General features: G+C 45.8%; 1 protein-coding gene across 1 annotated transcript in view; it reads left to right on the plus strand.

Moving 5' to 3' along the window:
• TBXAS1 (thromboxane A synthase 1) overlaps nucleotides 1-20,189 on the plus strand; it is a 353,481-nt gene that overhangs the window by 51,205 nt on the left and 282,087 nt on the right. Inside the window, exon 2 of the mRNA XM_074983822.1 lies at nucleotides 12,746-12,839. Within this exon, the coding sequence (XP_074839923.1) occupies nucleotides 12,746-12,839 (94 nt within the window). The remainder of the gene's footprint in view (nucleotides 1-12,745; nucleotides 12,840-20,189) is intronic.

A 20,189-nucleotide genomic window follows, 5' to 3' on the forward strand; every position in this document is an offset into this window, starting at 1 on the left:
GGTGTTAAAAGAACATTTTTAAAGTTATGAAAAAAGTTAGGAAATGCCAGAATTAAGCTTGCCTGTGCAACTTAATTCATCATGCACATGCATTATAATAGTCTTTAGCTACACGATCACATGCCTTTTTTTCCCGTGGTATTTCATTGGGTTCATAGGACGTACCTGCTCTTGGGTACGGTCAGGGTCGTGTAGAAAAGGGGGCTGTAGTTCCATGGGGGGCAACCTGCAGCTCATTGCCCTTCTGTATGTGGCCCATGAGACATTTTGTTACTGTTGCATTGCCCATGTGCAGGATTGCCAGATTCCACTGGTTTCCATCCATGTGTTTTTTTTTCCCCCTACCAGTGTCACTAAAGTGACACGCACATAAATAAAAAGCATGTGAAGTGTGGGGCATGCCGATAGCTCTCACAGTCAATGTGCTCAGCAATGCACTCCCTGTGCTTCCAATTAAAATACTGCCATGATTCAATTGGCATGTCCCACAAATTCTCGGTGTGCAAATGTGGTTAGCAAAACTAGCCTATCCTGGGAGACAGTCTTTGTTATGACAATCTTGTAGCCTACTGAGATGAAGAAGGGCCACTTCTGCAGCCCGCTCATTAGCCTAGGTTGCCCATTGCTGCTGTAGGCTGCAGGAGCCTTCCTTCGTTCGTTTACTTCTGGGGAAATTCTGTGCCTAAAAATTCTGTCCACAAAATAAATTTCTGTGCACAATATTTTAAAATCTGCAAAATTTCATAGATCATAATAACCCCACATACTCACATCAGTTTCAGTTATTTCAATAGTTTATTTCAAAATACCTGTCAGCAAGTGTGTGCATACCAGTCCAGGCACACAAACAAATTCCCACGGCTACATCTACACTAGTGAGTTTTTTCAAAAAAGGCTGTGGAACATCGGCACACAAAATGCGTTCTTTCAATATTAAATCGGAAGAACACGGCACTTTTCCTGGTGGCCTTCCGGGTGAGGAAGAGCACCTTTTTCTGACAGATTCTTTTGGGGAAAAAAAGTGTGTAGATGCCCCGGGGGCACTTTTTGTAAAAGAGCAGTCCTCATGGCCCTGGATTTTTCGATCCCTGGCCCATTCTTCTGAAAGAGCGGTGGCTGTGTGGACGCTCTCTAGAGAAAGAGTGGATTGATTTTTTTCGGTATGCTCTTTTGAAAGACGTTTTTCGGAAGAGATCTTCCAGAAGAACTTCTTTTGAAGGATTACTGTAGTGTAGACGTAGCGCACTAGAACAGAGTTCAAGAAAAAGCTATGACAAACCCAGTTCCTATTTCTCTGTCCTTTCTCCCACAAACCAGAGCCCAGCTGGGGCGAGGGAGTGTCAGACACTCTGCCCCAAGCCCAGCCAAGGTGCCCCTCAGCCGCAGGCACCCCTTACCCCGATGCCTGCCCCTCTTCTACCCCAGAGCCCATCCATAGGCCCCAAGCACAGACACCCCTCCAGAGCTCAGAGATACAGAGGAAGAAAGAGCTTGAGTCTTGCTCCAGGCTCAGGCCTGCTGACAGGAGAGGGGCAAAGGGGACAGTCACACCGGGGCCAGGTGTTTCAAGGGGGCCCACACTTCTGACCTCCACCACAGTTGCTTCAGCCTCTTTGAAACATCACAACACCATTGCTCCATTGCTCCCAGCAGCTCTGAGGGAGGGAGGGGGAGTCTCAGTGCTGTGGACTGAGGCCCCTCCCATTTCATCTTTGGCCCCTCCCCTTCTGGGGACTCAGAGCCAGGCCCCCCTCCCACCATGCCAAGGGGCCACGGTGGCTGTTGGCCTCACTCCCCAGGCTTGAATGGAGTTTCCCCCTGCATGTACCATTTCCTTCCCTCAGGGTATGTGAGGAACTGCAGCGACTGGAAATGCTTCAGCTCTTCCTCTCCCTCCCCAGTGCAGTGTCTTTTTTGTATGACCTGTGCTCCACTGCTTCCAGCAGCCCCTAGTGGTGGCCAGCAGAACTGTAGCTCATTTTGGGGGTGGGGGTGGGAAGGAAATTCTGCATGCACAGTGTTAATTTCTGCAAAATTCTGCATTGCACAGTGGTGCGGAATTCCCCAGGAGTAATTGGTTGCTGAAGTTGGAAGGTGCCTAATGAAAGAGGCATGGGATTGCAGGAAGAGAACACATGCTTCCCTAATTCAGGAAGTTGAATGCTGGCTGGGGGAATTAAATTCTACACCTGCCTCTGCCACAGTGTTCTTGTGTGATCCTGGACAAGTCACTTTAACCAAACTTTTCACACGTAGTCACTCATCACAGCTTCCTCTTTTTCTGGGTGCCCAATTTGTGACCTTTGTGTCTTATTTCCGGAAGTGATTTTACAGCTGTCACTGTAGTCAGTGGGAGATGTGCTTTAAACACTTAAGTGTTCTATATTGCTAGGTGCTTTGAAAAAATCTAGTCCTCTCAGATCGGGCATCCAAACTCAGTAAGTGCTTTTGATCTTAATCTGTTAAAAAAATAGGGGCAGATAATACCTCAGCTCCTCATCTGTTTGATAAAACAGAGATATCACCATCCCCTGACCTTGTAGAATTTTTATGTAGATATATTAACAATAGTGAAGCACTCAGATGCTATAGTGATAAGCACCAAAAGCTACATAAGTAGTTGCTTGGGTCCCCATGTCCTGTGTGAGATCTGTAACTGTAACCCTGCGTCTCCTGCTGGTAGTGGGATGACAGGAGGAGGAAGCAGCAACCTTCCTTCTGCACCTGTGCCTGTGGCAGAAGGATCAGAAAGGGAGGCAGTTTGGAGCCCAGTAAAATGTTGAGGCCATCCTGGCTGCATGTGTCATTTTTGTCTGTCGTATGATCGCTGGGCTGTTCTCCAAATCCGACAGCACTGATCCTCAGAGCTGGCCCTCGTGCTGAGTGCACAGCAGCAAGGATGATGCAAGGAGGCTTAAGGTAACTAAGCAGGGATGAGCCAAATTGCAGTGTCTGTGCTCTCTTGTACAGGACAGAGATACAGAGACTGCTCCCTGCCCATACTCCCAAAAATGGGGATGGGCTACAGGCTCCATTTACTCCCTTTGCTGCAGCCACCAAAACAAACAGACCACAGAGGGGAAGTGCTTGTTGCACTTAGAAGGTATATTTGGCACTTAAAGCAATTTTGCTCCTTCTGGTATAGTCTGAAATTACACTGCCTCCAAAACTACAGCATGTGTTAGAGGCAGAATGATGCAGGTATGCATGTTCAGTTTTTGGAGAATATAGTACAAAAACTTTAACCTTGTTCCTCTGCAGCGTGGGAAATCCTTGCTGTCCCAAAGGAATAATGGCATGCAAGCCTGGGAACTGAACTAATTTAATTCATGGCACTGCAAAGATATAATGACCAGGCCTCTGCAGGCCCCTTCTTCATCTACAGCAAGTCCAATTTAGATTCAGTCTTACTGGCATTTAGAAACAGTTGAGATATACGTGGAAACACAGGCTGTGCATTTGCAAATGGAGCCACATCACTAGGATATGAACTTGCATAACAATTAGGATGTCTAATTAAGCTGAAACTTCATGTCCTTTTAATTATGCAATTAAGATGTCTAATTACAAAATGAAGACATGTAATTACGTGGCAACAAAACTTTATGAAATTTTATTCTGCTCACTGGAAATCATGTTTGTAAAAAGAAGCCTGAGTTTATGCAAATGTCAACTTTCCTAACTAAAGCAAGGGTGTTCAGAGCCCTGGTGTTAATGTGGTCTGCCATAGGCTCCACAATAGGTGGGCATAAATGACTGTTAAAAAGAAAAGGCGATTAGTGCTTTTGAAAAGTGCTATGTTAACAGTCCTAGTGAGTGAGAGAGAGAGGGTGATTTTATGGTTAAGGCACTATCCCAAGACTTCAGAAAACCTGGTGCAGTTCGTAGTGCTGATACAGACTTCCTGTATGACCTTGAGCAAATCACTTGTACTTCTCTGCCTTGTTCCCATTGTCTCAGCTGTTCAGATGGCTATCAGGAGTTCTAAGGGCTTTTGTGTTCTAGGAACTGGACTCAGGCCACCAACTCATTTCACAAAGATACCAAGCAACCGTAAGATGGCATTGGCTTTTGGTTGCTTCACAACTGGATCACATTTCCTTGTTGAGCTGAGGGCGGTGAAAGGCTTGAAAGCCTGTTATTAGAGCTGTAGATTTATCACAGATGTGAATTTTAGCATTTGTTTTGAAAAAGTCATAGCCTTGTTGGGAGAGGCTGCACTTTGGGTACCTGCCCTCTAAGGCTATATCTAGATTGCTGAGAACTGTTGGCAAAAGATATGCAAATTGTGCAATGCATTTGCATATCTTTTGCTGACAGTTCTGTCGGAGAGGCTTTTCTGACATTTCGCCCGTCCAAATGGGGACAAATGTTGGACCACCCCCTCACCCCCACTGCCACCCCCATCAAGACATCCCTTCTTCCTCATGGAGCAAAGTATACAGGGATGTCGACAGAATGCTCCCAACCAGCAGATCTCTGCCAACAGACGTGCAGTCTGCTCTCTTGACAGAAGTTTTGTCGACAGGAGCCTGCAGTCTAGACATAGTCCGTGAGTAGTGATGCAGTATAGATATGGGTCTGCCATGCAGGCCTACTGTCTCCCATGGGGCTCTCTCTGGAACATAATGCCTCTTCATTATTTGTGCAAGTGTTGTTGGCTTTCTTTTTTTAATTGGATGTGACTCACCAGCCATATTAAAAAACATTACTGTGACAAACCAATGGTCTTATTTTTACCTCTCTCCTGAGCCAGCCAGCTCCCTTATGACACTATGCATTACGAAAATTGTTCAGAAGACCAGAATGGTGTGGATTAAAAGATGATTGCTGCCAGATATTTGAGGTCTAAATGTGTGTAAATTTCCCCTTGCCTGCCTACTGTATCATTAGAACATTAGGTAATTCATCTGGAATAGGAACATTGTGGTCATGCAAACTTTGTAGTTGGGAAACACATTGTCCTTAAACTCGGCGTACTGTATGTATATATGTCTGAGTGTCTAGCCTATTCCTACACAAAAGTATGTTAAATTGCAGTTAAGACTGAGATGATATTTCATAATTTAGAATTTAGATACATTAAACATGCTGTAATTATCCCCGAATCAAGTGCTTATAAACCCATACATTCAGTTAAAGTTCCATTTGAAAAAGATCCATGCTTGTTCGTGTATGGAAATACAAAGTCAGGAAGCCCAGGCTACCTTCTAAGTCTTCATTGCCTTTTTAAACTTTCTGTATAATAAAAAACTGACTGACGTTGTGCAAAATGTATATTTGAATATGTATTTTTGGAGATTGCTGATAATTTTTTTCCTTATTATCTACTATATATTTGAGGGAAAGCAGTCAAGTAGCACTTTAAAGACTAGCAAAATAGCCAGACTATGGTCTGAAGAAGTGGGTCGGACCCACGAAAGCTCACCTAATAAACTATTTTGCTAGTCTTCAAAGTGCTACGTGACTGCTTTTTGTTTTGATAGTGTATAGACTAGCACGGCTCCCTCTCTGTTTCTGTTAATATTTGAGGGAGTTTGTCTGTCTGTCTGATTGTTCAAGAACGCCTCCTAAAAGGTAGGAGCTAAGACCACCGCATTTTGTACACAGTGTCCTCTTACCATAATTTAAAGCAGAGTAAGGGTTTGGTTGTGCCAGGAAAATGGGATATGCCTGGAATGGGATAGATTCTCATAAAACCATACAGAAAAGAGACAGAATCACCAAGCAAGTGAAAGGGGCTGGTAGGGGGCATGCCCTGACCCTCTCTGGGACTACCCCAGCCACAAGTCTCCAACCCCACAGGTGCCCTTTAGGGAGGGTGGTGGAGCCTGAAGCTCCCCTCCCAATTCATATAGGAGCATTGCAGGCTGTTCTCCTTCATCAGGGAGTGAAGGAAAAATGCAGTTTGCTGCATTCCTCACTCTGGATGAACCTGGACTTGCCCCAGCTGGGGGACATGTAGGTGTCCCCGGGCTGTGCTTGCTGGAGCTGCAGCAGCCATGGGGAGGTGCTGGTGTGATGTGAAAGGGCTGGGGTTGTCCTCTGTCCCTAGGGCAGCCTGCATACTGAACCCCTCATCTCCAAACACAACCCAGAGCAATGATTTCAATTAAGCATGTACATTTTTATTTTATTTTCTGAAAAAACAAAAATTAGTTGAATTAGGGAACCAAGCAACACCAGGTAAGTATTCTAGTGTTTTATAATTGAAAGTGCCTCCTTTATCAGAAACCCTCAGTTTGTCTGGCAGTGGCACCATGCAATAACTGCACTGATAGGAAGGACAAAGGTATTTTCATGTTGGTGGATCCAGGTTAGATTTAACTGTTTTTTAAAGACACATTAGCTTTTAATTTTTTCCACTGTTCATGTTATCACACTACATGGAAGAATTGCATGGTCTGATTCACTGATATGCTTTACCCCATTCTGGAACAACTGAAAGTGGCCAGAGCATACAGGCAGTTAAATTGGGTTTACAGATACTTTGGTTTGTCAGAGCAAAGCAAAGAAAGTCACTGTGTATCGCCATTTCCATCTCCTCTCCTGCCCTGCAAATTTCCAAGCTCCTTGCATCTCTCTACAGTAGTCTGCATGCAAATACCCCTATTTCTCTCTCTCTTTCACTGTGTACATTCCCTCGTGCACGCACACACACCTAAACCCTAGTTTACTCTTGCTCAAGACTTGACTTGAACCGTTAGTTTTTGAACATGCATTTAGGCTTAGTGGGCACTTTTTGCCACTTTTTAATGAAAGTTTATTTGTCTTGAAGTACTGCCCTCTTCTAAAATGCAACTGCTCTGAATGAATCTAAAATCACAAGGGCCTTTAAGAAAATTGTAGCCCCCCCATGCTGTGAGGAGGCAGAATTACGGTATCACTGGAAAGAAGGTGAGAGACCCGTTTCAAATGGCCACCAATAGTGGGCAAATATGTTGCAATTTTAGGGAGCCCCCATTTTATTTTTCATACACAACAAAAAGGTTGATTTCCTGCTTTAGGTGCAAAATGGCCAAATATGCAATTGCTACTGATACTTCTTTTGGCGTGTGTGTATAAAATGAACTGGGAGGTATATCCTGACACGTACCTCTTTGCCAGGGCTAATACCTAAGCAAAGCATTTTCTGTTTTTCCACTCAGCCTTCCAAAAAAAGTTCCCAGTTTCAGTGATGCGTAATGTGTGTACCACAGTTTTTTTTTCTCTAAACATCCCTGTTTATAGCATTCAGATGTCAAGAATGCATTGCATCTTTTGAAGGAGCTCAGATGCAAAAAGAATGACAGAAGAATGTGAGACAATTTCCATGGTATATTAGAATCCATGATGATATAATATTGACCCTTGAACAGTATTTTCTGACGTAAACTGTTGACACTAAATAATAGAAAATATAGTGTTGGTACTCCCTTAGTGGGGGGGGTTGGAGGGTTAATGGGGCATTGCTACCTCCATTGTTTATTAATGTATTAGCTCTTAAGGGCCAGAAGAATTAGCATATTTAATTATTATGTATTTTTCTTTGTGTCTTTGCTGTGTATGGTTCTTTTGTTTTCCCGATTGCTCTCTGATCAGTTGGGGGTGGGGGAGAAGGAGGAAAATCACATTTCAGATAGCTTAAATCAGTATTGTCATCTTACAAGAATTCATTTGGCATGTAAGCTATCCTTTAAGATTTGTGCTCAATGCCCAATTGTGGCATCTTGCTCTGAAAAGTAATTTGAGTGCCTTCTAGAAATTATTGACTGATTTATTGATCTTGTAATTATTCTTGTGTCTCTGATCCCTTCTGATGACTGTCAGTTTCTTAAAAATTTAATACCATCATTTAAAATAGTTATTTGGGCTCATATAATTATATGTGGCATCCTTGGAGTATATTTGCGATGTTTCCTCCTTGACTGTGAATTTGATCATCCCCTGCCCCCGCCACATGATCTCCTTTTCTATATTTCTACCATCACCGGTTTTTATTTCCCACCCTCCAAAAAGAGAATCTTTTGTCTGTCTTAAAGATATGTAAGAATCCTCTTGTTTTAATCTGCTGTTTGAGCACGAAGCACTGCCCCAATCAAAGACAACGCATAAAATTCTGAGTACATTGAGTCTTCCTTCATACTAGTTCCATGTGCAATTGAGAGCTTATAATGTGATAGAATAGCACTTCCTGGTGATGAATGCATGTGTGGCAGCTGCTCTGGTGCCTCAGACACTATAGGCTGTTTCAAAACTAAGAACTGTATGAAGATGTGGTTAAGGTGAGAATACAACTCAGTAGTTTCAGGGCAAAAGACATGACAGAGGGGCTTTAATTATCCCCAGATCAATCATTATAAACTTCAGAAAACTCAAGGTTAAAGTTACACTTAAAAATCAAATACAATAAAGTATGGATGTGTACAGAAAAGACACACAAACAACTTTATGTCTGCCTTGTAGTTGCCTCATTTAATAATCATGCATTAATTATGATAGAGGCATTTTAGTTATTATAGTTTAGGATTTGGTAAAATTGATTTTTAAAGACATTGCTGATTTCTCCGTATTTTTCCCACTCAGGGCCTCCATAGCAGGCATGAATTGTGACAGGGCATACAAATCATCTAAAGCAGGGCTGGCAGCCTTAGCAGAGTGTTCAGAATAGTATTGCTATGTGCCCCAGAACTCAGGCAACATGCTCAGCAGACTCACGCTCTCAGCTTGAGAGTCTGAGCTCCTGCCAGAGCTACGGCATCTACACAGCTATTTTAGCACTGTAGGCTGAGCTTTGCAAGTCAGAGGCTGGTAGTCTGGGTTCTTAACATTGTACAACAGGCCTATTAAATGCCTATCTTTCCAGACTCACCTCTTCTGCATGATGTTTTGATGGTTATCCACATCTAAACCCAGCAAGTCCCTATGCTAAGATGGGGCAACTGCCATCATTGCTTTGTGCTCCTGTTTATAGATGAGGTAACAGAGGGTGACAAGGTGCCCTCTGGCAGAGAAAGGAATACAAATCCTGTTGTTAATATTGTAGATCTAAAATTCATCCATTTAGCCACACTGTCTCTCAGAATAAATAATATATCAGACCTACGTGCTTGGCCATCCTGTCTAACCACTAACTGGCGCTTCTCTCCCAGACCTAGCCTTGAAACCCAGGGACCCTGATTTCCCGTATGTCTGAAAAAGAGTATGTATGTGATGGCAACAGGTATTGCATTCCCCTCTAATAGCTAATCCGTATAGAAGATAATAGCCTACTAGCACTACTTGTTACTTCTTAGCTCAAATGATAAAGGTCTATGCTGTGGAGCTGAGGGTCTGCCATTCATGCACGACTGATGATCTTCCTCACAAGGGGCATCCTTATGGTTATACAATTTCGGCTTTGTTTAATTAAAAACACTTATTATACTTAATGTATAGAATTAAATGAAACTACGGTTTTGGTGGCAACCTTAATTCTGGTATGTCCTAGCTTTCCAGTGCTGGGCTTTGTAATTTAAATGTGATTTTGAACCTAACTCCGCTCTCATACGATCTCTCATGATGTTTGAAAAGAACAATCACATACAGTTTTTTTTCCCCGGCAAAACTGAGGGAAAGAAACTAAAGGAGCAGAAATACTCTATAATTACAGGGTCTCTGGATGAGTGTGCACATGAGCATGGGAATATTTTTCCCCCATTTTTCATGCTTTATGAGTCATTATATACCAGTGCTCAGTTCGGCCAGGCTAGTGCCCTTCTCGCTATCTTGTTATAAATCATTTTTTAATACCTTTTTGAAAATCTTCTTTAAAGGTAGCTTGAACAAAGTGCCTCAGATGATGGCTGCATCCCAGAAGAAAGGCCATTATGTGGGGCTGCTGGAACATTCTGAGGCTGTTGAGGATGAGCTGCCAGTGAAGACGTGAATGGTCTCCACCCTGGCAGTATATTTTCTTTCTTGCACACTCATGAGAGTCAGTGCTGAGCTTTGAACACTGTGCTAATTATCTCTCTTTTTTTTTTATTAAGTATTAGTTGATCCCATCATCTCCCTCATGCAGCATACTCAGTTTTATTTCATTATGCAATACATGAAGAGCAGTGGTCTTGGGAGCATAGAGAGAAAACACATTGCAATTCTGTGTTTTCTAGCTGTGACTACCAAAGTCTGACATGTGGTGATGTATAATGGTCGTTTTAATGATCATCCTCTCTTATGTTTTCAAATAAAATCATCAATAATAAAAAGGTGTGAAAGTAACTTAAATTTCTTACAGGTACTGTCATATCACAGCCCCTTCTGGGGGAACCCTCCGGACAGGAGGTTATGGGGGGCTGTGATGCAATTGTACTTGTAAGAATTTAAGTGTGGGATGGAGTGCATGGGGTTTAAGGCAGGGAGTGAGGCTGTGGGGGGGTGCAGGAGTTAGGGGTGGGGTGTGTGAGGAGCGGCAGGGCAAAGAGTTGGGGGGGTGTGGAGGGCAGTAGGGTGCTAAGGGTGTGGCGAGTGCAGGACTTAGGGCTGGGATGTGGAGAGATGGAGCAGGAGAGTGGTATGTGGGTATGCAAGGGGGGCAGTAAAGCCCCACCGCCTCAGATTCATACCAAGACACTGCTTGTTCTTTCTCTTCCCATCACTGCTAGGGAATGAGTGGAAGGTGCGTGGCTTGTCTGCACTGACCTGCCAAAGGGAGAGGAATGCTGCAAACTGCACATTCCCTTCACTTCCTGACAGCGACGGAAAGGGGAGGAGCAAGTTCCATCCTGGCACAAATTTTGCAAGACATGGCTTCAGCTCCCCTGCCATCCCTAAATGGTGCCATTGCTAAGGTGGGGAGGCTCTGGCCTGGGGCTGTCCCAGACTGGTGGGTGGGTGGACACAACCCTAGCCAGCCCCTTTCAGCTGCGTGGCTGCCTGCTTGACTGCATCAGCCTGCAGCAGAGCCCCGGGAGCAGGGCTGGGAGTGCGCCCCACCTCCACCTGCAGCCAAGAGCCCCAGCCCCCCAGCTTCTTCTTGGCAGAGTGGCACAACAGGGTGCACCGCCTCGCTTTCACCTCTGATAATAGAATACAAGCACGTTCACTAGTTGAAAAATGTGTTTCCTCTTAGTCTGAGGCTACGTCATAACAAAGGCCCCAAAATGGAAAACAGAGCTGAGGCACATCTAAAAATAAAATAAAATAAAAATCATCAGTTTTGTTTTTCCTCTTTTTGGGGTATGGGTGGAAACAAACAGCTTACATATATTTTAAAGTTAAAACAATTTTCTTCGAAGAGTATTGACCACTGGCAAAAAAATCTTATTTTTAGTTCAGTCAAATAGCCCCAACCTCAGTCTATATAGACATAAAACATTTACTAAATGTTGACCTGTATGCCTTCCCTTCGCACTTCTTTCTCCACGATTCCCTGTCGCATTGAAATTGTGCTGTTGCATGAACCAAAGATAGTTTGTCTCTATCCAGAGTTTGTGCTACCCCAGCTTTGTCTTGCCATGTACAAATGTTGCTATCTAAAACTGATGGAATGTGTGTACTCCCAGAGGAAAATCAGCAGAAACTAGCATATTCCAGGAAGAAGTCATCTTGGGCTACATAAAGTACAAAATGCCACTTACTAGATACTTTAGTCTCATTTGTTTTTACTGGGCCTGGGAGACCACTCACTTTTCCTATTTTTAGTTGTGGAATAGTTAAGCACGAAAAACACTTTGAAACTGGGTGAAAAACCATCAGTACGTGACACAGAAGGATGGTTTTCCCTGACAAATCATTTCTGAGTCCAGCTGTGCTGCTTTTTATCCACGCCCCAACTGCCTTTTTTTTTTTTTTTTTGTAAAGGGGAAGCACGCGCCTTTTGTCCTTTAGTTAAGAGCAGAGCATTTATAGATCACCTAGGTTCTTTCAAGTGGAGTGTGTGAAGGTTGTGTGAGTAGCATCCTCTTCCACAGAGGATTCTTGAACTGAGGACTGGGTGTCAAAACTCACTGGCATTAACGGGAAGAGTTCGTCTATTGACTTGGCTGTGCTTCGGTTAAAGCTTTATTGTGCATTGTTCATGCTCGTCCCTGGCAGACTCCACTTCCTAAAAAAACACCACTCCTTTTTAAAAATGATTTTGGCATAAAGGTTTCAAGTGTTGTCTCTGATGATGTACAGCCTCAGCATTTGACTGTAAGTGCGCATGGGAGGTTTTCCGTTGGTTTTTGGTTCTTCCTATTTTACCTTGTTTTAAGTTGCTGACTTGCAGCTGGTAAATCAGTTAGTTCCTACATTGGACGTTGCCTTGTGTCCACCCCGAACATTCCAGCTTCAGTTCTTGGACTGGTGCTCTAGCTCGATAGTGGTGGGGATGGGAATTGACCATGACCCTCCCTCTTGCTCGCTTCCTTTGTGCTGCCAGTCAGAAGCAAAATGCCAGGTCTAATTTCACTTATGGGAGTGTAACTTTATTGATTTCGTATGCCTCTCTTCTGAGAGCAGAAACAGGTGCCCCAAAAGTTTCCAGGCCAGCTCCAGGTATACTATATTGAGAAATATTTTTCCCCTCAACCATCTGCCTCTCTGGCATCCATCCACTAGCTTTTGCAGATGTGCTTAATAAATGGAGCTGCATTGACTATAACATGTGATTGACTGCAGACAGCATCTCTTCCCACTTTTGCTCCAGGAACTCTTTTTAGTCTAATTCCTCCATAAAGCCACCTGGTGACTAAAAGTCCAAAATTAACTTTTTGTTTGTTTTTTTTAATGCCTTTCACAGGTACTCCACCTCTGGGTTTTCCAGGCTAGAGGCTGTGGGCATCAGGCATCCTCCACCTTTGCCTTTCATCGGAAACCTGCTGTTCTTTCGCCAGGTGAGAAAGGTTTGGGTTGGTATCTATCCAAAAATGGTTTGAAGGGGCAGGGGAGTTAGGAGGGGTGGAGGGAGAATGATCGTGCAACTACTGATCGCTGCTCTTTGAGCAGCTTCCTGTGGAAAGAACAAGCACAACTCACCTTTGTGACCAGAAGAAACACAGCAAGCAGCGCCTGTAAGTGGCACGGATTTAACAACAAAATTAACCAGATGGAAAGAAAGGATGTAAGCTTCTGAAGCTAATTACTTGAGCTTTTCTAGGAAAGTTCATGCCCTTGGTGGAGCAACCTTGGTTATGTGAATAGAAGAGATTATATTAACTAGCTCTGACTGGTTTGTTCTGAGCTGTTTCAGTTTATACAGCCCTCTTTTGCTGAATGTATGTGTTTACTTCAAAGCATGTAATTTTATCTACTCCCAATCAAGTAAATGAAGTTAGAGTCCATTAAATAACGCGCTCTCTGACCCGAGTTTTAAGGTCTTTTTGCAGGGCATGGGAGAAGGGGAGGAGTTTAGGTTTTGGTTTTGTGGATTTTTGCTTGTGTCCAACACACAATTCATCAATAGAACCTTTTGTGTTATGGTCTTATTCAGTAAAGCTCCCAAGGATCCAGTCTCTCAACCTGAGTTTACAGTGGAAAGATTTTTAGATCTAGAGTCTCTAAGTCTCTCCTTTGCACATCTGTGCTCTCCGTGTTGGTTTTCAAGATTCCAAAGCACTCTGTGAAAGGAATCTGGAATAACTCCAGTGTTCAGATTGGATATGGATCAGCGAGACTTTCCGCATCAAAAGAAAACAAACAAACAAAAAAAGGCTTAATGCCCGAGATTGCCTGAGGGATGTTAATGAGTAGAGTGAGTGTCTGTCCCTTTTGCAGTCCCAGTTTCTGATTCATTATTTGGTATGGCGTGATGAGATACCTGGAGTATTAAGGTAAATCGTCATCTTCATATGTGTACCCAGTTTCAATCAGGGCAGACCTGAAAAGGCTGAATTGCCTTAACAAGGACTGGAAGGTAGCAATGACACGCAGAGCTGCTCAGCTTTTGCATTGTGATTTGAAGCCAGTCAAGACTCTGAAAGTAACTAATCTCGTGTCTCTTGGATGGCACAGCACAATTGGACCTTTGGCTAGCACTTTTTCAGCACCAGGCTGACAGACAGCTGAATCACCCTCTTACCCCTAGGGGGAGTTCCTCTTGAACAGGGCTGAGGCACTGATGAAAGTAACGTGGGGAAGTTTTCACGCTGTTGCCTGTGCTCATACCTAGACAATTTCTGTTCAACCTGGTTTCTTTTATCTGTGCTAAATTAACTTAAAACGATGCAATAAAGAGAAAACACCTGCTATTTTACAGGGTTTTAAAAAAGAAAACCGTTCAGAATTGATGTGCAATTACAGCTTTATGTTCACACATGAGTAGTTAGAAGTAAAAATTCTGGGTGAGGTTTTAAATTGCTCTGAAGTGTCTTAAACTCACAAGTCCCATGGATTTTCATTCCTAAATCACTTATTTCTTTAAAAATACCATTCTCTCTTCAACTGCTCTATCTCTGTCAGTGGGAGCCAGACACAGGAAGTATTTAGTCCAGGCTCTTTGTAATTTGTTTTTCCTCCCCTGATACATTCTTCTGTATTTTCCTGTTCTGTTCCTTTGATTGCTTTCTCAGAAATAGTGCCCATAGCAACACACTGGTAACAGAAAGATCGTGTTTGTGCTGCAGGCTGTTTTCTAATGGTAACATTTTCATGTACACATGTATTGTACTGAACTCAGAAGAGGACATCTCCTCTTCTGGCAGTGGGAGATAACCAGAGGCAATATGTCATCTTACTGGGAACTAATATGGAACCTAGTTGTGAGGGCACAGCAGCAGTTTGGTGGTTGTGTTAGTTTCTAAGGACAGTACAGATTCAAGAGGTTATCAAATGCCTGTGCACCCTGTCAGGTACAAAACAGTAAACCTTCTTTGTGCTTACCTACAAGATGCAATAATGTGATTGTGTTTAAGTGACCTTATAAAGAGTCTTTCTTCCAAGCTTCTTCAAAAGGCCGAATTCTCCTAACTGTATTCAGCATTGCCAACTCCCACTGTTCAAAAATCATGTAAGATGCCCCCCACAAATCATAAGTGGCTTAAAAATCATTAGGTTTATAAAAATACATTTAAATAGTTTTCTATTTGCTTTCAGAGTTTTGGCTGCAGCCAGGTCACTTTTTAAAGCTTTTCTCTGCAGCCATTAAAGCTAGAAATGCAGAGAATGAACACTGGAATTCTCTCATTAGCACATAACTCCAGAAGCCTGGGTTTTAAGACAAAACACGAAAAACAACAAGACTCACAGTAAAATTGTAAGAGTTTATAACACTTATGTTCACATGTGGAGCTGCATGAAATATACGGCCCTGATTTTCCTCTCATATAAACCATGGAAATCAGGTGTAGCTCTAATAAAGTTAATGGTGTAAATGGCAGTTTTATTCCATCACGGAAGTGAGAAGAGTATCAGACCCATCTCCCTTTTTCAGATTGCCTTGAAATGAGAGGGAATGGTTGCCAGTGCGAGCAGGATCGCGCCTAGCTTGCTGTCTCTTTTATTATAACCAGTGCTTTCTTTCTAGAACAAGTGGTGATGGAACTCAAGTCTGATGATTCCTCATATGGGTTAGGGCATTCAGTCTTAATGCCCCAGTCCCTGCACTGTTGCAGAGCAGTGGGGGCTCCTGCTGGGTGCCTGCACTGCTGCAGAACAGTGAGAGGCTCCTGACCCAGTCACCACACTGCTGCAGGACCAGCAGGGGCTCCTGCCTGGGCTGGCAGGGGCTCTTGCCCCAGTCCCTACGGCAAGGGCTGCTGCCCCGATTCCTGCACTGCTGCAGAACCAGCGGTGAAAATTTTTGTGGTGTTCTAACAGAAAAAAGGTGCCCAAACTCTGTTCCGGTGCATTCTGCCAGAAAAAAAAAGCCCTGATTATACCCCTGGAACTCAAATTTCTGTTAAAAATTCAGACGTGGTTTTTTTCATTTTCTGCTTAAACAAAACCACTTTACTGAAAAACCTGTATTGTTTTTTTTTAAAAAAAAAGCAGAAAATGTAGTGTTTGTGAAATCCCTGGTTGTTGGCTGGAACAAGGGTTGCTGCTATGCAGTGTGTTTTGAGAGATGGAAGATGGCAGGGAAGTGGAGGGGGAGAAACTTGCTGGGGGAAGGTGCAGGGAAATGAATAAAGAGGTAAGAGCTGATTTAAAGCAGCAAGTTGTCCCATTACTCAGAAGGTTCCACTTCTCTTTAAAGCATAGGAGAGAGAGTAACAGTCACACCCTGAAATTAAGATATACACAAATTAACCTGATACAGAAAAGAAGATATGAAATTATTTCAGCTCTGCAGTGGGAAATTACCTCAGACTCCAAGATATTAGATTAAAAATACTTTGATTACATCAGAATCATTTGGGATGGGTAACATCTGCTGCAGGAGTAGAAGTGATTATGCTGTAAAAACATCATGCTTAATTTTCCCCAGTAACTGAGCAGGAGATTTGCAGCAGACAGAAATGCAATTTCACCAGGACCACTTGAGTGTTTCTCATCCTCCTGCAGTGATCTTGCTGTTTTTTTTTTTTTAAACAAATAGGTGGGAAAACCAGTGGGTCTCTCCACCTCCCGCTTGTGGAAGCGTAACAATGTATGTGAGATGTACATAGAGAATGCAAACAAAACTTGGCATTGGAGCCACCAGCTATTTAAAAAGTGAACAAAAATCACCTCTTAATTCACAAGTGAATGGTTTTATCATGTGGTAAATATGTTCAAAACCCAAATGTGTAATACTGTCCTTCCCCCAGGAAACTACAGAGAACACTTAACCTGTTGCTCTCACAGGCTTGTATCCACTCCCTCTGCCTCTTGCCCTTTCTCAATAAATCAGTTATGCTCTTTTAAAATGTAATTATCTTGGCATTTAAATGGTTCTAGTAAATGGATACTTCACCTGTGGGCCCTGTGCACAAGTTAACTTGCTGTTGATCTTTGCTGAGCTGAGAAAATGCCATGGTCTTGGGGGTTGATTTATTTATTTATTTATTTATCTATTTATTTTTGTTCGGTGGATAGGACTTTTATAACCCATTGCATCTTCTAAATGGGGATGGGGAACATTTTTTTAGGCTGGGGGCTACAGACTCACAGAAAAATCTGTCAGGGTCCACATATCACTGAGGAGACACAGAGCCTAGGGGAGGCCACAGCCAGTATATTTCATGGGCCCCTCTTGACTCTGAGGTGGTGCCAAAACCAATGGGCTCAGTGTGGGATGGGCCTGCCAGGAAGTGGGCTTGGGTATAGGTGTGGGTCTGGGTGGGAGGAAAGGTGCAGGAGCAGGCTGAGGATTGAGGGAGGTCTGGATGGGAGGGGACACAAGAACAGGTGGGGGGTGAGCAATCTGGGCAGGAGTGGGGTGTAGGCTGTGGGTTGGGGGTCTGGGTGGGATACAGGGGCAGGAGGGGGCAAGAGGTGAGGGGTCAGTGAGAGAGGTGCAGGAAAGGCGTGGGAGTGGGGTTCTGGGCAGGAAGGAAGGTGAAGGAACAGTCCAGGGACGTGGGGTCTGGGCAACGGCGACACAGCGTACCTGTGCAGAGCCAAGAACATACATGCACCCTGCCTCACCCCACTGCTCCCAGGTACTTCCCTCCACTGCTCTGATTTCTGGCCAATCGGAGCAGCAGGAAAAAGTCTCCAGGCAGCACTGCCACAGACCCCTTCCACTTCCCCCACTGCTGTACCGCCTTCCCCTGTCCCCTTCCACTTCCTCCACTGCTGTACCGCCTTCCCCTGTCCCCTTCCACTTCCTCCACTGCTGTACCACCTTCCCCTGTCCCCTTCCACTTCCCCACTGCTTTGTACCGCCTTTCCCTGTCCCCTTCCACTTCCTCCACTGCTTTGTACCGCCTTCCCCTGTCCCCTTCCACTTCCCCACTATTGTACCGCCTTCCCCTGTCCCCTTCCACTTCCCCACTATTGTACCGCCTTCCCCTGTCCCCTTCCACTTCCTCCACTGCTGTACCGCCTTCCTCTGTCCCCTTCCACTTCCCCCACTGCTGTACTGCCTTCCCCTGTCCCCTTCCACTTCCCCCACTGCTGTACCGCCTTCCTCTGTCCCCTTCCACTTCCTCCACGGCTGTACCGCCTTCCCCTGTCCCCTTCCACTTCCCCCACTGCTGTACCACCTTCCACTTCCTCCACTGCTGTACCACCTTCCTCTGTCCCCTTCCACTTCCTCCACTGCTGTACCGCCTTCCCCTGTCCCCTTCCACTTCCTCCACTGCTGTACTGCCTTCCCCTGTCCCCTTCCACTTCCTCCACTGCTGTACCGCCTTCCCCTGTCCCCTTCCACTTCCTCCACTGCTGTACTGCCTTCCCCTGTCCCCTTCCACTTCCTCCACTGCTGTACCGCCTTCCCCTGTCCCCTTCCACTTCCTCCACTGCTGTACCGCCTTCCCCTGTCCCCTTCCACTTCCTCCACTGCTGTACTGCCTTCCTCTGTCCCCTTCCACTTCCTCCACTGCTGTACCGCCTTCCCCTGTCCCCTTCCACTTCCTCCACTGCTGTACTGCCTTCCCCTGTCCCCTTCCACTTCCTCCACTGCTGTACTGCCTTCCCCTGTCCCCTTCCACTTCCTCCACTGCTGTACCGCCTTCCCCTGTCCCCTTCCACTTCCTCCACTGCTGTACCGCCTTCCCCTGTCCCCTTCCACTTCCTCCACTGCTGTACCGCCTTCCCCTGTCCCCTTCCACTTCCTCCACTGCTGTACCGCCTTCCCCTGTCCCCTTCCACTTCCTCCACTGCTGTACCGCCTTCCCCTGTCCCCTTCCACTTCCTCCACTGCTGTACCGCCTTCCCCTGTCCCCTTCCACTTCCTCCACTGCTGTACCGCCTTCCCCTGTCCCCTTCCACTTCCTCCACTGCTGTACCGCCTTCCCCTGTCCCCTTCCACTTCCCCCACTGCTGTACCACCTTCCCCTGTCCCCTTCCACTTCCTCCACTGCTGTACCGCCTTCCCCTGTCCCCTTCCACTTCCCCACTGCTTTGTACCGTCTTTCCCTGTCCCCTTCCACTTCCTCCACTGCTTTGTACCGCCTTCCCCTGTCCCCTTCCACTTCCCCACTATTGTACCGCCTTCCCCTGTCCCCTTCCACTTCCCCCACTGCTGTACCGCCTTCCTCTGTCCCCTTCCACTTCCTCCACTGCTGTACCGCCTTCCCCTGTCCCCTTCCACTTCCCCCACTGCTGTACCGCCTTCCCCTGTCCCCTTCCACTTCCCCCACTGCTGTACCACCTTCCCCTGTCCCCTTCCACTTCCCCCACTGCTGTACCGCCTTCCCCTGTCCCCTTCCACTTCCTCCACTGCTGTACCGCCTTCCCCTGTCCCCTTCCACTTCCCCACTGCTTTGTACCGTCTTTCCCTGTCCCCTTCCACTTCCTCCACTGCTTTGTACCGCCTTCCCCTGTCCCCTTCCACTTCCCCACTATTGTACCGCCTTCCCCTGTCCCCTTCCACTTCCCCCACTGCTGTACCGCCTTCCTCTGTCCCCTTCCACTTCCTCCATGGCTGTACCGCCTTCCCCTGTCCCCTTCCACTTCCCCCACTGCTGTACCACCTTCCTCTGTCCCCTTCCACTTCCTCCACGGCTGTACCGCCTTCCCCTGTCCCCTTCCACTTCCTCCACTGCTGTACTGCCTTCCTCTGTCCCCTTCCACTTCCTCCACTGCTGTACCACCTTCCCCTGTCCCCTTCCACTTCCCCCACTGCTGTACCGCCTTCCCCTGTCCCCTTCCACTTCCTCCACTGCTGTACCGCCTTCCCCTGTCCCCTTCCACTTCCCCCACTGCTGTACCGCCTTCCTCTGTCCCCTTCCACTTCCCCCACTGCTGTACCGCCTTCCTCTGTCCCCTTCCACTTCCTCCACTGCTGTACCGCCTTCCTCTGTCCCCTTCCACTTCCCCCACTGCTGTACCGCCTTCCTCTGTCCCCTTCCACTTCCCCCACTGCTGTACCACCTTCCCCTGTCCCCTTCCACTTCCCCCACTGCTGTACTGCCTTCCCCTGTCCCCTTCCACTTCCTCCACTGCTGTACCACCTTCCCCTGTCCCCTTCCACTTCCCCCACTGCTGTACTGCCTTCCCCTGTCCCCTTCCACTTCCTCCACTGCTGTACCACCTTCCTCTGTCCCCTTCCACTTCCTCCACTGCTGTACCACCTTCCCCTGTCCCCTTCCACTTCCCCCACTGCTGTACCACCTTCCTCTGTCCCCTTCCACTTCCTCCACTGCTGTACCACCTTCCCC

This window comes from Carettochelys insculpta, chromosome 1 (genome assembly GCF_033958435.1).
Source record: "Carettochelys insculpta isolate YL-2023 chromosome 1, ASM3395843v1, whole genome shotgun sequence".
In the NCBI taxonomy this organism is placed as follows: Eukaryota; Metazoa; Chordata; order Testudines; family Carettochelyidae; genus Carettochelys; species Carettochelys insculpta.